The 17,917-nt window shown below is 46.0% G+C and overlaps 1 protein-coding gene across 2 annotated transcripts in view; it reads right to left on the bottom strand.

Annotated features, from left to right (window-relative positions):
* Window positions 1-4,183: 4,183 nt before the first annotated feature.
* UBR4 (ubiquitin protein ligase E3 component n-recognin 4) overlaps window positions 4,184-17,917 on the bottom strand; it is a 145,444-nt gene continuing 131,710 nt past the window's right edge. For both annotated transcript variants that reach the window (XM_043995493.1, XM_043995494.1), the window contains 4 exons: window positions 17,637-17,861; window positions 12,331-12,421; window positions 11,101-11,263; window positions 4,184-4,583 (listed from right to left, as the gene is read on the bottom strand). In XM_043995493.1, the coding sequence (XP_043851428.1) occupies window positions 4,519-4,583; window positions 11,101-11,263; window positions 12,331-12,421; window positions 17,637-17,861 (544 nt within the window). In that variant the 3' untranslated portion in view covers window positions 4,184-4,518. The remainder of the gene's footprint in view (window positions 4,584-11,100; window positions 11,264-12,330; window positions 12,422-17,636; window positions 17,862-17,917) is intronic.

Raw genomic sequence — 17,917 nt, 5'->3', positions numbered from 1 at the left:
AGGAGTTGATATTTGACCCTGGAACATCAATCAATGTACTCTGCGTCACCTGGACAGCAGAGCTTCCGTCTGTCCAAAGAAAACAACACAGACTGCCAATGAAGGACTGAAGAGGGCAAGGCTGTCCTGGCTTCCCCTCAGCTCTTATCCATTTCCTTTTATCAGTCTACTTTGCGGATTTACCTCTTTCTGAATTCAAAGGGAATTCTGACAGGGGCAGGGAGTTTTTTTCTGGGCAGGAAAAGTTAGAGTGGGGAAGGCAGGATTCTATTAGCTCTTGGGTCTGAGTTAAGCCTTCAGGCAGGGAAGGCCTGAAGATGGGTCCTCAATGGTGAACAAGGAGACATGTTAGAAAACGCTTCGGGGGGAAGCTAGGTGGCACATTGGATAAAGAACTGGCCCTGGATTCAGGAGGACCGGAGTTCAAATCCAGCCTCAGACATTTAACCATCATTGCCCTGCGAAAGAAAGCTCTTCAATGTCTTATCATCTTTGCCGAACCTCTCTTTAGCATATTTGCCAAAATCTTGATTGAACCCAAGTGGTGGCTCTCATTTCTGAATCTGCCTTTTATTCCACTGCAACCCTCTAAATATGGGATCTCACTAGTGCCACCCTGGACTACCTCAATATCCTTGAGGTATCTTCCTGCCTCTACCTTCTCTCTCTCTTCCAACCCATCCTTTATATGGCTGTTCTCTTATATGTGGTTCTAGTCATGTCTGCCACTTATGACCTGTGTGACCTCAAGCAGGTTAAGTGACACCCCCCCTCCCTGCCTCAGTTTCCTTTTCTATAAAAGGAGGGAGCTGAACTAGATGGCCTCTGAAGTTTCTTCCAGTTCTGAAGCTGAGTCTGCCACATCCATAACTTCCAGCGATACTTTTATCTATTCAGTCTATTTCAAAACTCTTCCTGACACATAAGTTTCTGAGGTCCTATGCTATACCTTTTTTTAAAGTTTTATTCTTTTTTTTTCCTGTTTCCCTTGAAAATCACTGTCACTTCCCATCAATGCCCTCCTTATTTGCCACAACAGTACCCTCCCTCAGAAAACAAATAAGGAGAGTCAAGCAAAACAAATCAATGAGGACACAATGACCAGGTATGAGAAGGTATGCTCGCCACCATCTTTACATCATTATAGTCGCCACACAAATTGCTCTCCTGGTTCCGCACACTTGACTCTGTGCATCAGTTCATACACGTCTTCCTAAGTTTCTCTGAATTTTTCCTATCCATTCATGGTATAATAAATATGCCACTACATTTATGTGCCACAGTGCTTAACTGTTCCTCAACAAAGGGACCTACAAAAAGTGCTGTTCGAAAATATTTTTGTATTTGTGAGACCTTTCTCCACCTTCAACCCCCTTGGGGTATGTGCCTCATAGTGGAATTGCTAGGTCAGAGAGTTTAGTACTTTGGGACAAAGGTACAATTTGTTTTGTTTTGTTTTTTAGTGAGGCAATTGGGGTTAAGTGACTTGCCCAGGGTCATACAGCTAGTAAGTGTCAAGTGTCTGAGGTCAGATTTGAACTCAGGTACTCCTGAATCCAGGGCCAGTGCTTTAACCACTGCGCCATCTAGCTGCCCCCAAAGGTACAATTTGAATGACTCTGCTTAATTCAAAATTGTTTTCCGGAACCGTTGCATCAACTCACAGCTCCACCAAGAGAATATTAGCATGTCTATCTTTTCACAGCCTCTCCAACATTTGCTACTTTCATCTTTTGCTTATCTCTGCCAATCTGATGAGCATGAGTTAATTTCATTTACATTTCTCTTATGAGCGATTTTAAAAATTACTGATAAAATTGCCTCTGACCACTTACCTGTTGATGAATGGCTCTTGGTCTTATATTAATTGCCTACCTATCTTGGATATCAGACCTCTAACAACATTTTCCCCAAGTACTGTCTTCTCTTCTAATAAGAGCTGCTCTGATTTTGTACATGCAAAAGCTTTGCGATTTTATGCAATCAAAATTGTCCATGTTATCTGCCATGATCACTTCTGTCCCTGAAAGAATTCTCTCCTCCACCAGAGTAAGGTGCTTCCTTCCCTTTCTCCCCCTTCCTTTCTAGCTTTCTGTTTTTACTCCCCTCCTTGAACTTGATTTTCTATCCAAATTAGCTTACTTTGTTTTAAACATGCCTGACATTCTGAACTCTGCCTTCTTTTACTGTTCCCTATGACTAGGATATCATCCCTCTCTCCATTCATCTATATACCCTCTAATGCCCAACTGCAGAGCCACCTTCTCTTTAAAATCAACTCTGCACTACCCTAACGTGCTTATCACATAAGACTGTATGTTATAATCATCTTTTTAAGAACTTTTAAGATAAGAGATTTAGAAGTGAATGAGATCTTCGAGATCAGTCATCTGGATAGGTTTTATATTTCCTGATTAGACTGAAAGCTTTATGAGGGGGGTAGTGTAACACATCATATAAACTTTGCATCTCCCCCCAAAAACAGGTGGTGAGACTCCCAGCTCCTAGGTCCTCTGTCCCTCCATTTCTCCCCCACATTCAGAGGCTTAGGAGAGGGGAAAAGAGGGAGATGGATGCTTCTGTCAGCATTTTAATCACCACCCTCCTGGAGTTTGGGTTTTCCCATGGTATCATTATTATGGGAACAGGAGGGCCTTGGGTAAGTGGTTTTAAGATTTCCAAAAGTTGGGGAAATAAGGTAGGGAGGGCTTAGTGATTCCCCAAAAGAATGTGTCAGAGAACACACAAGTATTTACTGTTTCTCCCATGGGGCTTCTTTCCCTTTGGGACTGGGTAACTTTGCCCTCAATAATTGTATGAATCCTTCCCTCAAAAATCATTACTGTTATTGGCCTCTTCCCATAACCTATATTATATCCCTCAAAAGAATGAAAGCTCCCTGAGGCAAGGACTGTTTGTCTTTGTATCTTCAATGTCTAGCACAATATCCTTGCACCTAATGTGTGTTTAATAAGTGTTTGCTGTTTGCAGAACTGGATTGAAAAAAGTAAAGTGAGTCGCCATTAAATAAAGAGAGAAATACTCCATTTGCCATGGCAGAAGTAGGGGTGCAAACCCCCTACCGATACTCCCACCCCTAGTTTGGGAGTAGAAATGCTGAACTGGTCACCCTAGTCAAGGAGGTGTCCATGCTAAGTCACATATCTGGGTCTTGAGAAATTCAAGCTTAGCATTTTCTATGACTCCTTGCAAAGGCCATCTTTTTTTCCTAGATATAGTCTTGGTAAATGAAAAATCAGCTATGGTAGACAAAAACAGAAGGCAAATCAATAAAAGAAATTACTTTGTGGAAGGGGGAAGGGGGGAGAGAAGAGACTTATCCATGGAAGAAATATTATTAACTCAGAGAACACAGAGATCACTTGGGAGATGCTAGGGTGAGAGGGAGAACAACACCCATCCCTGTTGTCCCAGAAGCCAATGGAAGCCTGTGTAGGCTCTAGTGAGCCTGGGGCAGGTCAGAATGGACCACTGGACCTCTCTATGGAAGCACAGCTACATTCTCCCCTCTCCCTTAGAGAAGCAAGGCTTCTGTCATATCTCCAGTACCTAGCACACAGCCTTTCTTAATAAATGCTAATAAGCTGACTATCTCCCATCTGAGAACAGCTACAGAAAAAATTCAGGATGCCAGTAAACCTGCATGGTTCTGCAAAGAGCAAACTGGCTAAACAGCATTGAGGTTGTGGCCAGAGGGTTCAAATGCATGCGGTTCCCTGAGGTCAGCACAAAACCTTGGACTGTGGGATCAAACCAAAACCTCAGCCACTTCCCACTGACTTTGTCAGTGGTTTCTCAGCCACCAAACCGCCTAGATAAGAACTCAGAAGCCAGACATGCTATTTTTATAGCCCTCTTTTGTTTTCTATCAGAGAGAATTAAGCATCATGTGTTCTTGTGATCCAAGCTGTAAAGGCTGAGTAACTAAGAGAAAAGGTGTAGGCTCTGGCTTCGGGAGGAGAGAAGTGCTGCTCCAACTAGTGGGCTCCGTACCAGCCAAGACATGTTGACATCCTCCCATCCTGCTCCACCAAGGGGCTCCAAGACAAGGGATCCGGATGCCTCCACTGGTCTCTGCCGAACTTTGGAAATCACTGGGTTTGCTCAAGGAAAAGCAGTTTGCCACCAGCAAAACCGACAGGCATAAGCACCAACCAAAATGTCCTTTTCAATGGGTATTTATTCATTCACTTATTTCTCAAGATGTGCACACTCAAGTATTAAGTTTGGCCAGGACAACCCGTGGCCCCTTGGTATGTACAGGGTCCTCCAATTGCTTGGGGTACGTATGTATAACGTCATAGCTAATGCACCACACACAAGATAAAACAGCAAAGTCTAAACCCCCCCCAAGCAGTTCCCACACAAACCGCGGGGGACGGGGACGCTAACGGCAGCGCCCCTCGGAAAGAAACCAAAGCACGAGGAGAGGAGAAACACAGGGGCGGAAGGCAGGCTGGGGTCCATCTTGGCCGGTCACTCTCCTGGACTAGGTGGTCAGGGGATTGAGTTCAAAAGATCCTTCAGGAAGTTGTCAGCAAAATTGATTTCTGAGAGGAGTCCTGGAAAACAGCAGAGGACCATTTGTTAGCATCAGATGAGCCCAGAAGCCTGGGGGGGCCTGGCCAAGTCACAGCCCAGAGCAAGGGGGGAGGGGGGCAGGGGGGGAGAAAGAAAGGGACTTGTTCTTCAGGACAAGAAGTCCCACCCACCCACCCTGGGGCACAGCAAAATCAGCCTGGAAACGCTGTTCAGGCAGGATGGGACTGAGGGAGCACCAGCACAATCTCATTTTACACAGGAGGAAGCTAAGCCCAGGCAGAGGAAATGGCTTGCCCCAAGTCCCACATCTAAGCAACTGCAGAACCAGGATTCAAACTCGGGCTGCCTGCCTCTGGCACTCTGGGACAACAGGGACATCAGAGCTAATGAATGGTCAGCTATCCCCACCCCTTCCAAGCCCCCCAAAGCACTTCTGTGAGGATGATCCTAAGCCTGCCAAAGGCTGGCCTTATCATCTGGCTCTCCTTTAATCAGGGAGCTAGAGGCAGGAGGACATGATTTGCCAAACGGTGAATTCTGGGGCCTGGCCTCCCCACTGCCCGCCAAAGCCCTCTGCTCTTGCCCCTTAACCTCAGCACACTTCCTGGAATAAACCGGTGGGCTGCCCCCTCCTTCCCAGCACCAATGTTTGCTCACTCCCTCATCACTCCTTCCCCCCCTGACACAATCCCAGGCATTCTTCAGAGCCCAACTAAAGAAGCCTTCCCCAAGGCCTCTTGGGAGAAGTGACCTCTGCCCTCCTCTACATCCCCAAAGTCATTTGGACTGTACTTCCCTTGTAACCCTGGCAATTTCTTGAGTTGTTTTCTAATTCTCTGCCCTGCTAGCATGCCAGCCCCTGGGCTGTGACAGGCTCCATAAGGGCAGCGACCACGCTGGTCTCATCTGTGCGCACCATCTGGGTTAAACACAGGACCCTTACACATAGTAGGGAGCCCATAAATAGTTAGGAGAGGATGGGTCAGCATGGGAACTATAACCAACTCTCATTTATGCATAAGGATATCAGGGAGAAGTGGTAGAAATCAGCTCTACTGGAATTTGGGGGGAGAAATACCTCAACTTTACATTTGAAAATAGGTGTGTCTGTGTGTTCTGGGAATTCATAACAGCTCAGGAAAAATAATGAAGTTATAGCATAAAGCCCTGACAAAAGCAGTCAGCCGCCCCAACTTGCCCCTGGGTTCCATCGGCTCCTGCCCCCTCCCTGTACCATGCTGAGATAAACAGCACTGCCTCTCCTCTCCTCCTTTCCCTCTGTAATCCACCCCCTCAGCCCTAACCTGAAGCCAGCTCTTCCTCAGTTTCACTTTCTGGGAAGGGCAGGACAGAAAGCAAAGAGTCCACAGCTATAAAGGCCCTCCCCTCCCTTCTCTGCTAGGAGCTCATGTCGGCTTGCAAACTTCCTTATGCCAGTTGGTGACATTGTTAACAGAAGAGAGGCCGCGTCCCTAAGGAAGGGACAAAGAAATAAGAAGTCCTCCAAATAGCAATGAATAGATGCTCATGTAGATGGAGGTGGGATGACTGAGCTCAAGCAGAAACAAAAGGGGTAAATCAGTACAGAGCTCCCAGTCAGATCAAACCCAAAGAATAGTCAAATAGGGTTGGCTAAAGGACATCGGCTATGGTCCCTTGGGAGAGAGAGGAGGCACACGATTGAGGTCGATGATAATAATATCACCATCACTTCAGTAACCAAGTTTCTGGAATGAAGTACTGCGGAAATAATGATGATGATGATTTAAAACATTACTACTATTTCTACAATACAAGCTAATCTTTACAATGTGTTCTTCACAACAGCCCTCCTTATGAGGGAGGGAGTACAAGCATAGTCAAACATCCATCTTCACTTATGATTCAGAGGTTTACAGGGGAGGTCACCTTGGACTGCATCTTTAAGGCCCACTGCTCTTTGGAACACGTTATTCCATTCTCCCCCAACCCTTTTCTGGTGGGTGCAGAATAGTATTGTCATTAGAATCTCCTTTCCCTTATATTTGAAGGTCTTTCTCCTGGTCACCTGTGACATTTGTTGTTTTTCAATGGAATCATTCAATTTAACCACTCTGTATCTAGGAGTTTGCACCTTGGGTTGTTTGTTGTTGTTTTTTTTCTGGAGACAGCGTTCACAAGTTCCAGGCAGTTTTCTCGTATTATTTCTCTTGTTCAGGCTTTTTGATCTGTTGTGCTCTGTTGGGAGACCTATAATCCTTAAGTTGCCCCTATGAATCCTGTCTTATTTGGAGAGCATACTTTCTTTAACGTTATTGCTTTATGCTTCTCCCAGGTTGTCTTTGACTTCCATGACTCTGGATGAGAGTGAGGCTGGTGACTTTGCACAGCCCTGCTTCACTTATATCCAATTCACTTGCAAGTCAAGACATCACCCTTCTGATGTCATTGGTCTTCTTCGACAATGAAGGATGAACAACAAAAAACTTTTATGCGTTTGCATTCCCAATCAATTATCTTCTCTTGTTTTCTTGGGAAGACTTGCCGTGGAAGGATTCAAGTTTTTCCAATTTGGCTGATTATTTCTGCTGTGCAGATCTAAAATTCTTCTCTCCCAATTCTTATTCTCCTTTAAACCATTCAGAAACAACATGCTGTGGTACCAAGCTCTCCTCAAAATCCACAGGGTCCTCTGCCTTACCAGGTATTGGATCACTTTCCCTTGTTTCGCAGTATTCACCGACATATGCCTGAACGCTTGTGCTAAATGTGGAGACCATTATTTCTTTCTGCTGTTAATGTCTTCCCTGCTGGTTTATCTGCTTACCTCGAGGTTTTTGAATTTTCTTCCTCCTGATCTTTAGTCATTTCCATTTCTTCCTTATTTCCCCCACTGCTCACTTTCTGACTCCCTCCTCTCTGATGACTGTTTCCTTGGGGGCTAGATCTCAAAGCTCTCAGCTTCCACCCTGACTGGACAATTCAGTTTGGCAGCCAAGGTCTCTGTCTCAAGTGACTTCTGGGGGAGGGGGCAGAACTGGTGCCATCTGGATGCTGGACTCTGTCCCTCAGGTTTAGTGGAGTGCTGCACAGTCTCTCCTGCCCCTCTATCACTGTTTCCCCTGTTCCTCAGTCCTCTGGTGCAGCAGGCACATTTCTGAATTTCATGGAGTCTGGATCTCGGAAGCATTTTTAGAGGTGAGCTCTATTACAAGCCTGTGGGGTGGCTTGGGCAGTTTTGCTGCTGGGAGCATGGTGAATGATGGGAGAGCAGGAATGGAGCGAATACTTGTTAGGACTTAGTTCATGGAGTTTTAACATTGTTTGGAATCCTGGCTTCCTGGATTGGAGAGACAGCTGAAACTACTTTATCTCTGGCATATGATTTCTGTCTGAGAGGTTTGGGAGGTTGTGAAGACCAGAGGCCATGTCTAGACTGCCATCTAGTCAGTCAGGTGGCCTGCAAGTCTACATGAGGACTGAAATCCCTATTTTATATTTAAGGCAATGGACTGGACAGGACGATTCAGCTCTAACATGCAGAAGTTGGGTCCAAGCACAGGCTTCTACACTGAGGCCAGAGCTCTTTTTGCTGCCCAGACCTTCTCTTCCATGCAGAAATGTGCTGATCTTTATAGCGTATTTTAAAGAGCAACACCTTGTTGGCAGCGCTGGAGTGGCAGTCGGAAGGTTTGGGCTCGAGCCTTGGTTCTGTCAAACACTAGCCGTGCTAACTGAGGAAGTCACTTAACCTCGGGGGCTTATGCTCCCTCATCTCTAATGGGAATAATCCTTAGGATACTTGCCTGGCAAAATAGTAAGAATCAAATGAAGGAATCTACTTTTCATAAACCCTTCTTTACAGAGAGGCAGAGCCTGTGTGATGCGGAGCCAAGCACTCAACCCCTCTGGACCTCAGCTTCTTCACTTGTCTGAGGGAGTCAGACAGCTGATCTCTAGCATCTCTTTCAGCTCCAATCTAATGGGTCGGGCTGCACGTCGGGATTTCTAGTTAGAAGCCGTGCGTTTGAATCCTTCTTCTGCTAAATGCTGCCTGGTGACTTCTGGTGAGTCGCTGAGAGATTCTGGACCTCTTGGTCTATCAAAGGAGGGGGTCAGACCAGACAACCTCCATCCAGTTCTTTCCAGTTCTAACGCGATGATCCCAATTATAACAGCATTTCACATTTCTAGAGTGCTTTACAACTGAAAAAGTGTTCCCAGGGCCACAGTCAAGGCTGGTCAAAGACCCAAATCTCTGGACTCCAGGCCCCTGGCTCTGTCCACTCAACAGTATTACTCACTTCCTTAGCAACACTTTTTTATGCTCTATCAACCTTTCAAAAGCCTCTGCACAAAACCAATGACATCTGGACCTGAATTAATAGTGACTTCAGGCAAGTGTCCTCTCTGGGACTTGATTTCTCCATCTATAACAAATGAAAGAGATTGAATCCAATGATAACTAGGGTCTCTCTTGGCTTTAGTATTGCCTGTATATGGTATCCATCCCAGATCAAAGAGCCCTGACTCAGGTGATCCCTTCCCTGCCTGGTATTAGCTAGGCCCCCACTATCAGCCATGAAGCACGGAGAACAGAAACAGGGGCACCACGACACGGACATATGGTACAGTTTGTTCTTCATTCTGCATTCTCTTGCCTAGCAGAATGCTGAAAGCTTTTCCACCCAGCCAAGTAAGAAGCCTGGAGGGTACACAGGAGCATCTGCCACTTCCCAGAGACTCTGGACAAGTCCTACATCTTTCTAAGCCCCAGTTTCCTCAGCTTTATAATGGGAATAAAAATCTGATCTTTCTCTACTTGCATCACAAGGGAGTTGTCGCAATGGATGGAAGGAGATTTTCTGGAAGAGAGTGCTTTGTACCCTTGAAAGGACTGTACACACAGGAGAGACTGTTCTAGGGCTCAGATGCTTAGCAAAGGGATCAAGTTCATCACCTGTAACTTCTCCCACCAAGTGGAGATTCTGCCACAAGACAGAAGGGACAGAGGAGCTCCTAGCTCCATCCAGGGAGAGTCAACCAAGCAGGACGATGGGAGAGTTTAGCCCCAGAGAGCAGCCTCCATTCACATGCTAATTTCTCAAGCCACCACAAAAACAGGAGTGGGCCCAGAAGGGGGATAGATAGCATCTCCACAAATCTTCTAGAGTCTGCCAGGGAGAGCCTGTGACAGCAGAGACTCCTTCCCATGTTTCCTTAAACAAGTGTTTTTGAATGGAATGCCTCCCAGTTCTGGCTTAGTGATTTGAAGACTCAGGTGATGACTTTTAAAGTGGAATTCAAATTAAGCATTCTGAAACAGAGGTTCTAATTGTTCCCCCTAAACCTGATCCTCCTTCTATCTCTGTCCAAGACACCTTGCATCTTTGACTCTTCCCTCCTCTTTCATTCATCTAAAAAGAAAGGGCAACACACACACACACACACACACACACACACACACACACGCGCGCGCGCGCGCGCACCCCTACCCATTAATTCTACGGAGATAACATCACTGATGTCCATCCCTCTTCTTTCTACCACCATTCAGCACCCCAGTACGGGGTCTCATTACTATCCACCTGAATTAATGTAGTAGCTTCCTAAAGGATCTTCCCACCTCCTCCAGTTCTATCCTTCACTGCCTGTCAGATTCATATCCCTTATGTAGGAAGACCTGGGTTCAAATCTAACAATTACTTCCCATGTGATCCTGGGCAGTTCAATTAACTTGTACTTAAGGTAACTTCCTAGGACACATCTACCATGTGTCTGAACAAATCACAGACCCAGATTATGTCCAGAATCCTCAGCCCAGAACTGGTGGGCGTATTCCTCAATAATGGTCCCTTATTGGGTCAGCTAGGTGGTACAGTGGATAGAGCACGGGCCCTGGATTCAGGAGGATCTGAGTTCAAATCTGACCTCAGACACTTAATACTTGCTAGCTGTGTGACCCTGGGCAAGTCACTTAACCCCAATTGCCTCACCAAACCCAAACCAAAACAAAAATAATGGTCCCTTATTAGCTGCTGAGTACATTCCAAACTTCTTGGCCTGACACTAAAGGACCTCTACACTCTGGAGTGCCTTTATCTCTCCAGCCCTAACACATGTTACACTTCAGCTGGAGCCTAACAGGATTATTCTTCATCCTTTAACATGCCTGTGCCCCTACACCTCTGTTCTCCCCCTGGAACAGCCTTCCTTCTCCCTCTCCACCTATGGAAGTTCTACCCATCCTTGAAGGCTCAACTTGTATGCCACCTGCTGCAGGAAGCTCCCCCAAACCCTCATAAGACCTTTCCCCTTGGATCTCATAAGCATTTTGTTCTGGAGCCTTGAATGCACTTATGCTGTAATGATGTGTATGAGCATTTGGATCTTATCCACGTTCCACAGGGCTTTACCCCCACTGTCCATCTGCCCTGATCCTCAAGTATATAGAAGGGGCCAAAAAGAGTCTACAGTAGGGACACTAGTGGTAGCAATGCCACAGTTTGCTGAGGGATTTCTAAATGAGGAAATAAGAGGGCAAAGCAGGACACTGACCAGCCACATCCACGAACTCTGAGAATGTTTCCACAGGCATGAACTCCTCCTGGAAGGTTTTCAGGGCCTTGTCTGCAGCTTCATAGATGGGCATGTCATTGTGGCGGATAAACTCAGCTAGAGAGCAGGACCAGCCTCCCTCTGTGTTACTGGTAGGCACCTTCTGCAAGAACCGACAGGAGACAGGGTCAGAGACAAACATGACTCAAGGTCAATTTGGTTTTTCCTTAAGACAATCCAGTTATTTCAGTCTCTTGGAAAAACACGCCACCTGCTATAAACATCAAAGTTATACCTGGAGGACATTTTTTTGCTTCCAAGAACAACAAAACCCCAATTCATTCTGTGTCTAATAACCCGTTATTAGGCACTGTCTCACCTGAACCAGTATTATTCACTTAGCTAAGGTGAGGGGAAAGAGAGGAGGTGGGATTGGCAGGCAAGTCATTACAAGTGCCCAAACCCCTCCTTCTCTAGAATATCTCATTCCCGCACTTGCAAAGGAAGGCTCCAAATGAATTGTTTCATTCAGCCTGGGAAAACAAAGTGCTTGAAGAGTAGAGAGGTGGGCCGCAGTCTTAGCTATCCTGATCTCAGCCCTCACAGGGTGGAAGGACACTAGGAGCCAGAAGATGTGAGTTCCACTTGTACCTCTCTTGAGTTGTGTGACTGTAGAAAAGTTGCTTGGCCTCTCTGGGCCCATGTAAAGTTATGACAGCCCTGCTTGAACTGACTGTCTACCTCCCTGGGCTATTTATTGTGAGAAAGCACTAAGTGTGAGTTATTACTCATCATATAATTTTAACACTAAACGAGAGTTTAGAGGTCATTTTATAGATAGTAAACTAAGGACGAGACAGAGGACATCAGTTGCCTAGAGTTACATGGCTACAACCTGCTGTCTTTGCCCTATGTGCTTTGTGGGGGCTTAAGCACTGACTAGAAAGGCCTAAGAATTCTTGCCGGCACCACAAAATACAATATACTAACACACAGCATGAAAGTATGAGCAGTGTTGAAGAAGGGAAACTGAGCTGGGAGCCAGGAAAGGGGACATTCTTCAAAAAGAAACAGTAAGAAGGGATTCTTCCCCTGCCTATGTCACCTTGGGTTCTCGGCAAGAGTATGTGAGGAGAAGGAGGGAGGGAAGCCATCCTTGGGGACATCGCCTGGCTCACCGAAGGCTGCCACCTGCTTGGACCCAAGCAGAGCCATAGGCAGCTTCCTTACCTTAAACATGTTGTAAATGAGATCGACTAGGGCCCAAAAGAGAAGTGCAGAACGATAGGCTGAGTAGTCCTTCACCGACTTATCTGTCAGTCTGGGGGAGACAGAAATGAGTTGTCAGCAACATTAGAAATGCTTCAGAACAGGCCTGATTTGCCTCACCTCAGACTCTCAGAGGGAAAACGCTTAAGTGAATTAGCCAACCGTCTCAAAGTGGGGGTGAGTGGGCTGTTGTGTGGCCTGTGAGTAAGAAACGGCCTGCCAGAGGTCGCTGAGGAAGCACAGGATCAGAAAAGAAGGAAGGCCAGTCCTAGACAGGTGCTGCACTGGTACCCACAAAATGGAACAGATTCTCCAAGAAGATATTTGGTTATTATTTTTATTTTTTTAGTGACGCAATTGGGGTTAAGTGACTTGCCCAGGGTCACACAGCTAGTAAGTGTTAAGTGTCTGAGGCTGGATTTGAACTCAGGTCCTCCTGACTCCAGGGCTGGTGCTCTATCTACTGCACCACCTAGTTGCCCCCTACAAGAAGATCTTAAGCACAAGAGGTAGACCCTTTGTGGACTATCTACAGGAGACCATGGTCAACAATCTCCTAAAAAAGGAAACAGGGGAGGGGCTGACTTCCACCAACAGAAGGAATTGCCACATTGACGTAACAACATGTCCACTGTGCTGAAGCAGAGAGCTGCCAAACATGAATTCCAAGGCCAGCATGTCTGTCTTAGGAAACTGAAATTTCTGATTGTGGCCAAATATCAGGCAATATTTTGGTTCACATGCCTCCAAGAGTACACGTGTTTCTCACATGAAACAGCTTAAAATGAAAGAGGGAGTCACCACTTGTTAGGTAAACCTGGAGTTTAGCCTGTTAAATAGTAACATTCTCAATGACTTCAGCAAAAACCAGCACTTTTATATGAAAAGAAGCTAATTAAACTGGGTTTGGGAAAAGGACGGCATCTGTATCATTATTTTTAGGGGGATCACCTGTGATTTCATTGGCATCTTCAAACTGCTTTTGTGAAAATTGCCTCCACTGATGAACACCAACACCTGGATTTCTGTAATTTACAGTCTAAGAGGTTTGCCTGAAGGCGATGCTATGTTAACCAACTTGCCCAAAGTCACAGAGCTTCAAGTCGGGTCTTCCCTGATTCTAGGGCCAGCCCTCTCTCCATATTATGCCACCATGGCTCTCCTTAGTAGCCCTGTCTTGTGCTAAAAATGTGGGTTTTTTTTTTTAGCTTTATATTTTTTCTGATATACTCTGACACACCAGTAACTTTACAACAATTTCCCTTCCTAAAGATGTACTTACTACCAGTTTAAGTCAAAATCTATATTTGAGTGATTATGTCCCTGCTGTTATCAATTAAAAATGAATGCAACCCATACACATTTGTCTGCAAAATGAGGTGGTTGGATTAGAGTATGATCAATTTAGAGCTAGCAGGGAGCTCAGGGGTTTCTCATTTAAAAGATGAAGTGTGACACCAAGAGGTCAAGATGATTCACATTACTTTAGCCCTTCCCAGCTTTGGCCCATGCTCCTTTTTCCCTACTTTTTTGAGGGGCAAAGAGGGTGGGGATGGTGAGATTGGGGAGAAGGGAGCTTTAACAGTGAGTGAGCCAGGAGAACCAAACAAATACAATTCACCAAATACATACCATTCCAAATAAAGAACAGAAACTCCAAATTGACGAATCGCAAGATAGGGTGCACTGGCACCATCCTAACACCTTTTAAATCCTCGGATAATCCTGATGCTCTTTACCACACCCCTTGGTCTCCAACTAGCTTCATCCTCAACTAATCCAGTGATTCAGTTCAGTCTCTTCCTTAGAAAACAAGGACTCAGCTTCTGAGAACCCCTGTGACATCCTCTGAAAAGATCTTTGTTCTAGGAAAAGATCACAGTGGGACTGCTACGAAAGGAAATATCAGCAGGCAAGAACCCAAAGTCCCTGCTCTAGAGGTGCAAAAGTATCTGTGTAGGATTCTGGTGGAACATGTTGGGTTCCTGGTTTGAAGTCTGAACAGCACAAAGCAGAGACTGGGTGAGCACCTTCTCAGGACGGCATAAAGGATGCCTTCATGGTATGGGATGGGGCACTGAATGCCATCTAATGTTCTTCCAACCATAAGAGTCTTCTTCGATCTTTTAGGTATCCTAGAATTCTGACAGTCCAAGATTACTAAAGATGACATTCTTGTTTCAAAATATATCCAAGTTTATGGTTTTAAAATGTTTTTGTTTTTTGGATTTTTTAAAGTTTTCCTCAATTAATTTCTAAATAAGGTAGGAATGAGTCAACAGAACAGCTGAAGCACAATTAGCTGCAATGGGATGGTAAACTCCCTGCTTCTTCTAATGCCACCAACTACCCACTGAGCACTCATTCCCCTTCCTTTCTCACAGTGGGAAGCCTTTCCCTGCTGCTTTCTAAGGCTAAACTCATTGAGAAGCAGGTGTCTTGTATGATAATGCTAATCTACTTTGGCAACTCTTTGTACGTTTCACTCACTGCAATGTGTGGCTAGCCACAGACAGCTGCAAAGTCTTTGAAATCTTAATAGTTGAGAATTTATGTATTTGGACAGTAAAGGGAAGAAAAGGAATCAGTATTCCTATAGCAGCTACTATGGGCCAAGCACTGTACTAAGCAGTGAAGAGGAAGGGGAAAGGCAGAGGTATAAGAATGTGCTAGGTCAAACACTAAGAAGTTTTGGGGAGGGGGTGGCTAGGTGGCGCAGTGGATAAAGCACCGGCCCTGGATTTAAGAGTACCTGAGTTCAAATCCGGCCTCAGACACTTGACACTTACTAGCTGTGTGACCCTGGGCAAGTCACTTAACCCCAATTGCCTCACTAAAAGAAAAAAAAAAGAAGTTTTGGGGAAGGAGTTCATTTCTGAATCTCCCTTACACAAATGTTAGTAGTCAATAACAGACTTCTATGCATTGAGAGCCCTCTCTCCCCATTTATCGTGTGGGGACCTATGACAAAGGCACCAATGAAAAGGAGGAGTCTCCTCGACCCACCTCTAGCACAGTTCCTTCCTTGCAGGGGTCTTTGTCACCATACAGACCCAGTCTCTGCCAGTAATAATCCTGCCCATTTCTCCCAGACCACTTACAGTCTTGTGTTGTTCCCCTTGGCTGCCTTGCTTTAGTAAGCAGAAATCTTGGGTGGCTCTACCCGACTTAATTATTTAAAGCCAATTAGTAAAGGTGACTAAATTGCTACAGAGAGATGGCAACTCAGAGTGTGGCTAATGCAGGATTTCCTAATTGGGCTGCAACCAAATCATCTTTTCTCTAACTGGTTTGGATGGTAATGGACTCCAGCTCCTTAATTGAATTCAAACAGGCCCTTGTGGGGCCTGTTTAAGATCACATGCTTGCTCTCCAGAGCCAGAACCAAATAAACAATCACCACATTTTCCAATAATACAAGAGGAGTTTTATCAGTAGCCCAATATCCTTAACTTCGCCTTATTCCAGGTCTCAGGCAGCAAATTAGCTATTAATAATTTGGGTCTTAGCCTTGTGGGGAACCCTGGAAAAGTGGGAGAGGCCCAGCGTCCTTAGGTCCCAGAATGTTAGATCTGGAGGAGAGCACAGGGGGTTACGGCCTATTTACTGGGAGTTTATTCTTCAGAAAGAGTGTTTCTGGGGAACTTTGCATTAGGTCCAAATCATGGAAGCTTGACAGTAACCAGCCTGTTTCTGCCTGAAATTTTTCTTGAGGAGGTAGAATGGTTACCAGAAAGAGGCCTGGAATGGGAGCCCAGAGCCCAGAGCCCAGAGTCTGGGCCCTGGCTCTGCCACTCCCTCCCTGAGTGACCTAGGCTGGGGTGCTTCACCCCTCTGTCCAGAAGGTCTCTAAGATCGAGCTATTTTGAGGTTGAGGGCATGGCAGAAAATGTGGAGTGAACTCTGGCTTTTTGACAGGAGCAGGTCAGGGGAAGAAAGAGGGTGACAGAACTTGAGAATCTCATCAGCTCCCACCTTCCATCAGATCATTCCCAGACTTAGCGATCCATCCCTCATCTCTCCCGGGCTACAATACACATCACCAGGACAGAGCTCCTGCCAGGAACACCATCTTCCCAGTCACCCAGGTCTGCAGCCTTGGGGTCAGCATTGTCTCCTCCAGTTATGTTGCCGAATCTTCTTGTTTTTACTTTCACAATACATCCCTTTGTCCCCACCCTATAGCTGTCCTATTAGTCCAGGCCCTCATCACCTCTCAGAAGCCTCCTAATTGGTCTCCCTGCCTTGAGTCTCTCCCCACTGCAATCCTTCCTGTTCTCAAATGCCAAAGTGACCACATCACCCTCCCCCAATTAACTCCAGTGGCTCCCTCATATTGCCTCTGAGATCACAGATCAAGTCCTCTGTTTGGCATTTAAAGCTCTTTACAACCTGGCCCCTTCTGACCGTGGACTGTGCTCCAGTCCTCTAGATCCCACCATCTTGGGCTCTATGTTGTCCCTTTCATATAGCAATCCATCTCGTGTTCCTGTCTCTGTGCCTCATGGCTGGAATGCTCTCCCTCCCAACCTCTGAATCTTAGTTTCTTTAAGACTCAGGTAAAGTGCCACCTCCTCCAGGAGGCCTGATTCCCCCCTAGCTCCTAGGGCTTTGCCGTCTACTCTGATTTACATGTTGCCTCTTCTCCCCCATATCGGATAACTGAGGGGCTATTTTGTGTGTGTGTGTGTGTGTGTGTGTGTGTGTGTGTGTTTTAAATTCCCAGAACTTAGCACAGTGCCTCATATGTAGCAAGAACTTAGCAGAGCCATTCTATCCCAGGATGCTGAATGTCCTGCTCTTTTTAAAATCAGACAAGGAAGACCCAAGTGCCTTCCATTCTGACCTAGTCCTGTCTTATGCTTCAAGATGAATGAGTTCTACTAGAATCTGCTCAGGGCTCTTTGCCCTTCCCCACTTGTGTCTCTCTTATAATACCTACCTACTCGATTGGCTTGAATTTCAGAACCTTCACATAGCAAGTGACTTTCCAGTCACTTGAAAACAACAACACGGAGGGAAATGAACTGGGACTGTCAGGGGTAAAAGCCAACTGTCAGGCATGGGCATCGGCTTCAACATGAATGAATTCGGCTGACAGGACAAGAAAGGGTTAACATCAGCTACTGAGTCAAATCAACATTCCTTCACTTAGTACATACATGTTGCTAAGCAACTCTTAAATACTGGGAGAATACACTAGTCAAGACCACAAGGCAGCCACTTCATAAAGGAACAAAGAGAAAGGCTAGGCTGTGACTACTGACCTGCTGGCTCCCCCTGGCGACACCGCTCGGGCCTGGGAGATCACCAAGAGCCTCCGCAGGATCTCCACTCGAATGGCTCTCCATCTCTCTGGGGGCAAGATGTGGAGGGCCAGAACGGTGTAGTAGTGGGGCCCATCCACCTCAAAGGCACTCTCCACCCACTTCTCCTTGGGCTGCTCCAAAAAGCTTTGTAGGTTCTTCTCTTCTCGGGAAGTTGCCCTGGTTCTGTAATACAGAGAACACCCCCACCACCACCACCAAACTCTGTGAAGCCCGGGCTT

The sequence above is a fragment of the Dromiciops gliroides genome, chromosome 3 (genome assembly GCF_019393635.1).
Source record: "Dromiciops gliroides isolate mDroGli1 chromosome 3, mDroGli1.pri, whole genome shotgun sequence".
Lineage (NCBI taxonomy): Eukaryota > Metazoa > Chordata > Mammalia > Microbiotheria > Microbiotheriidae > Dromiciops > Dromiciops gliroides.
Note: the sequence above shows the minus strand (reverse complement) of the source record. Positions and strands in the feature narration are given on the sequence as shown.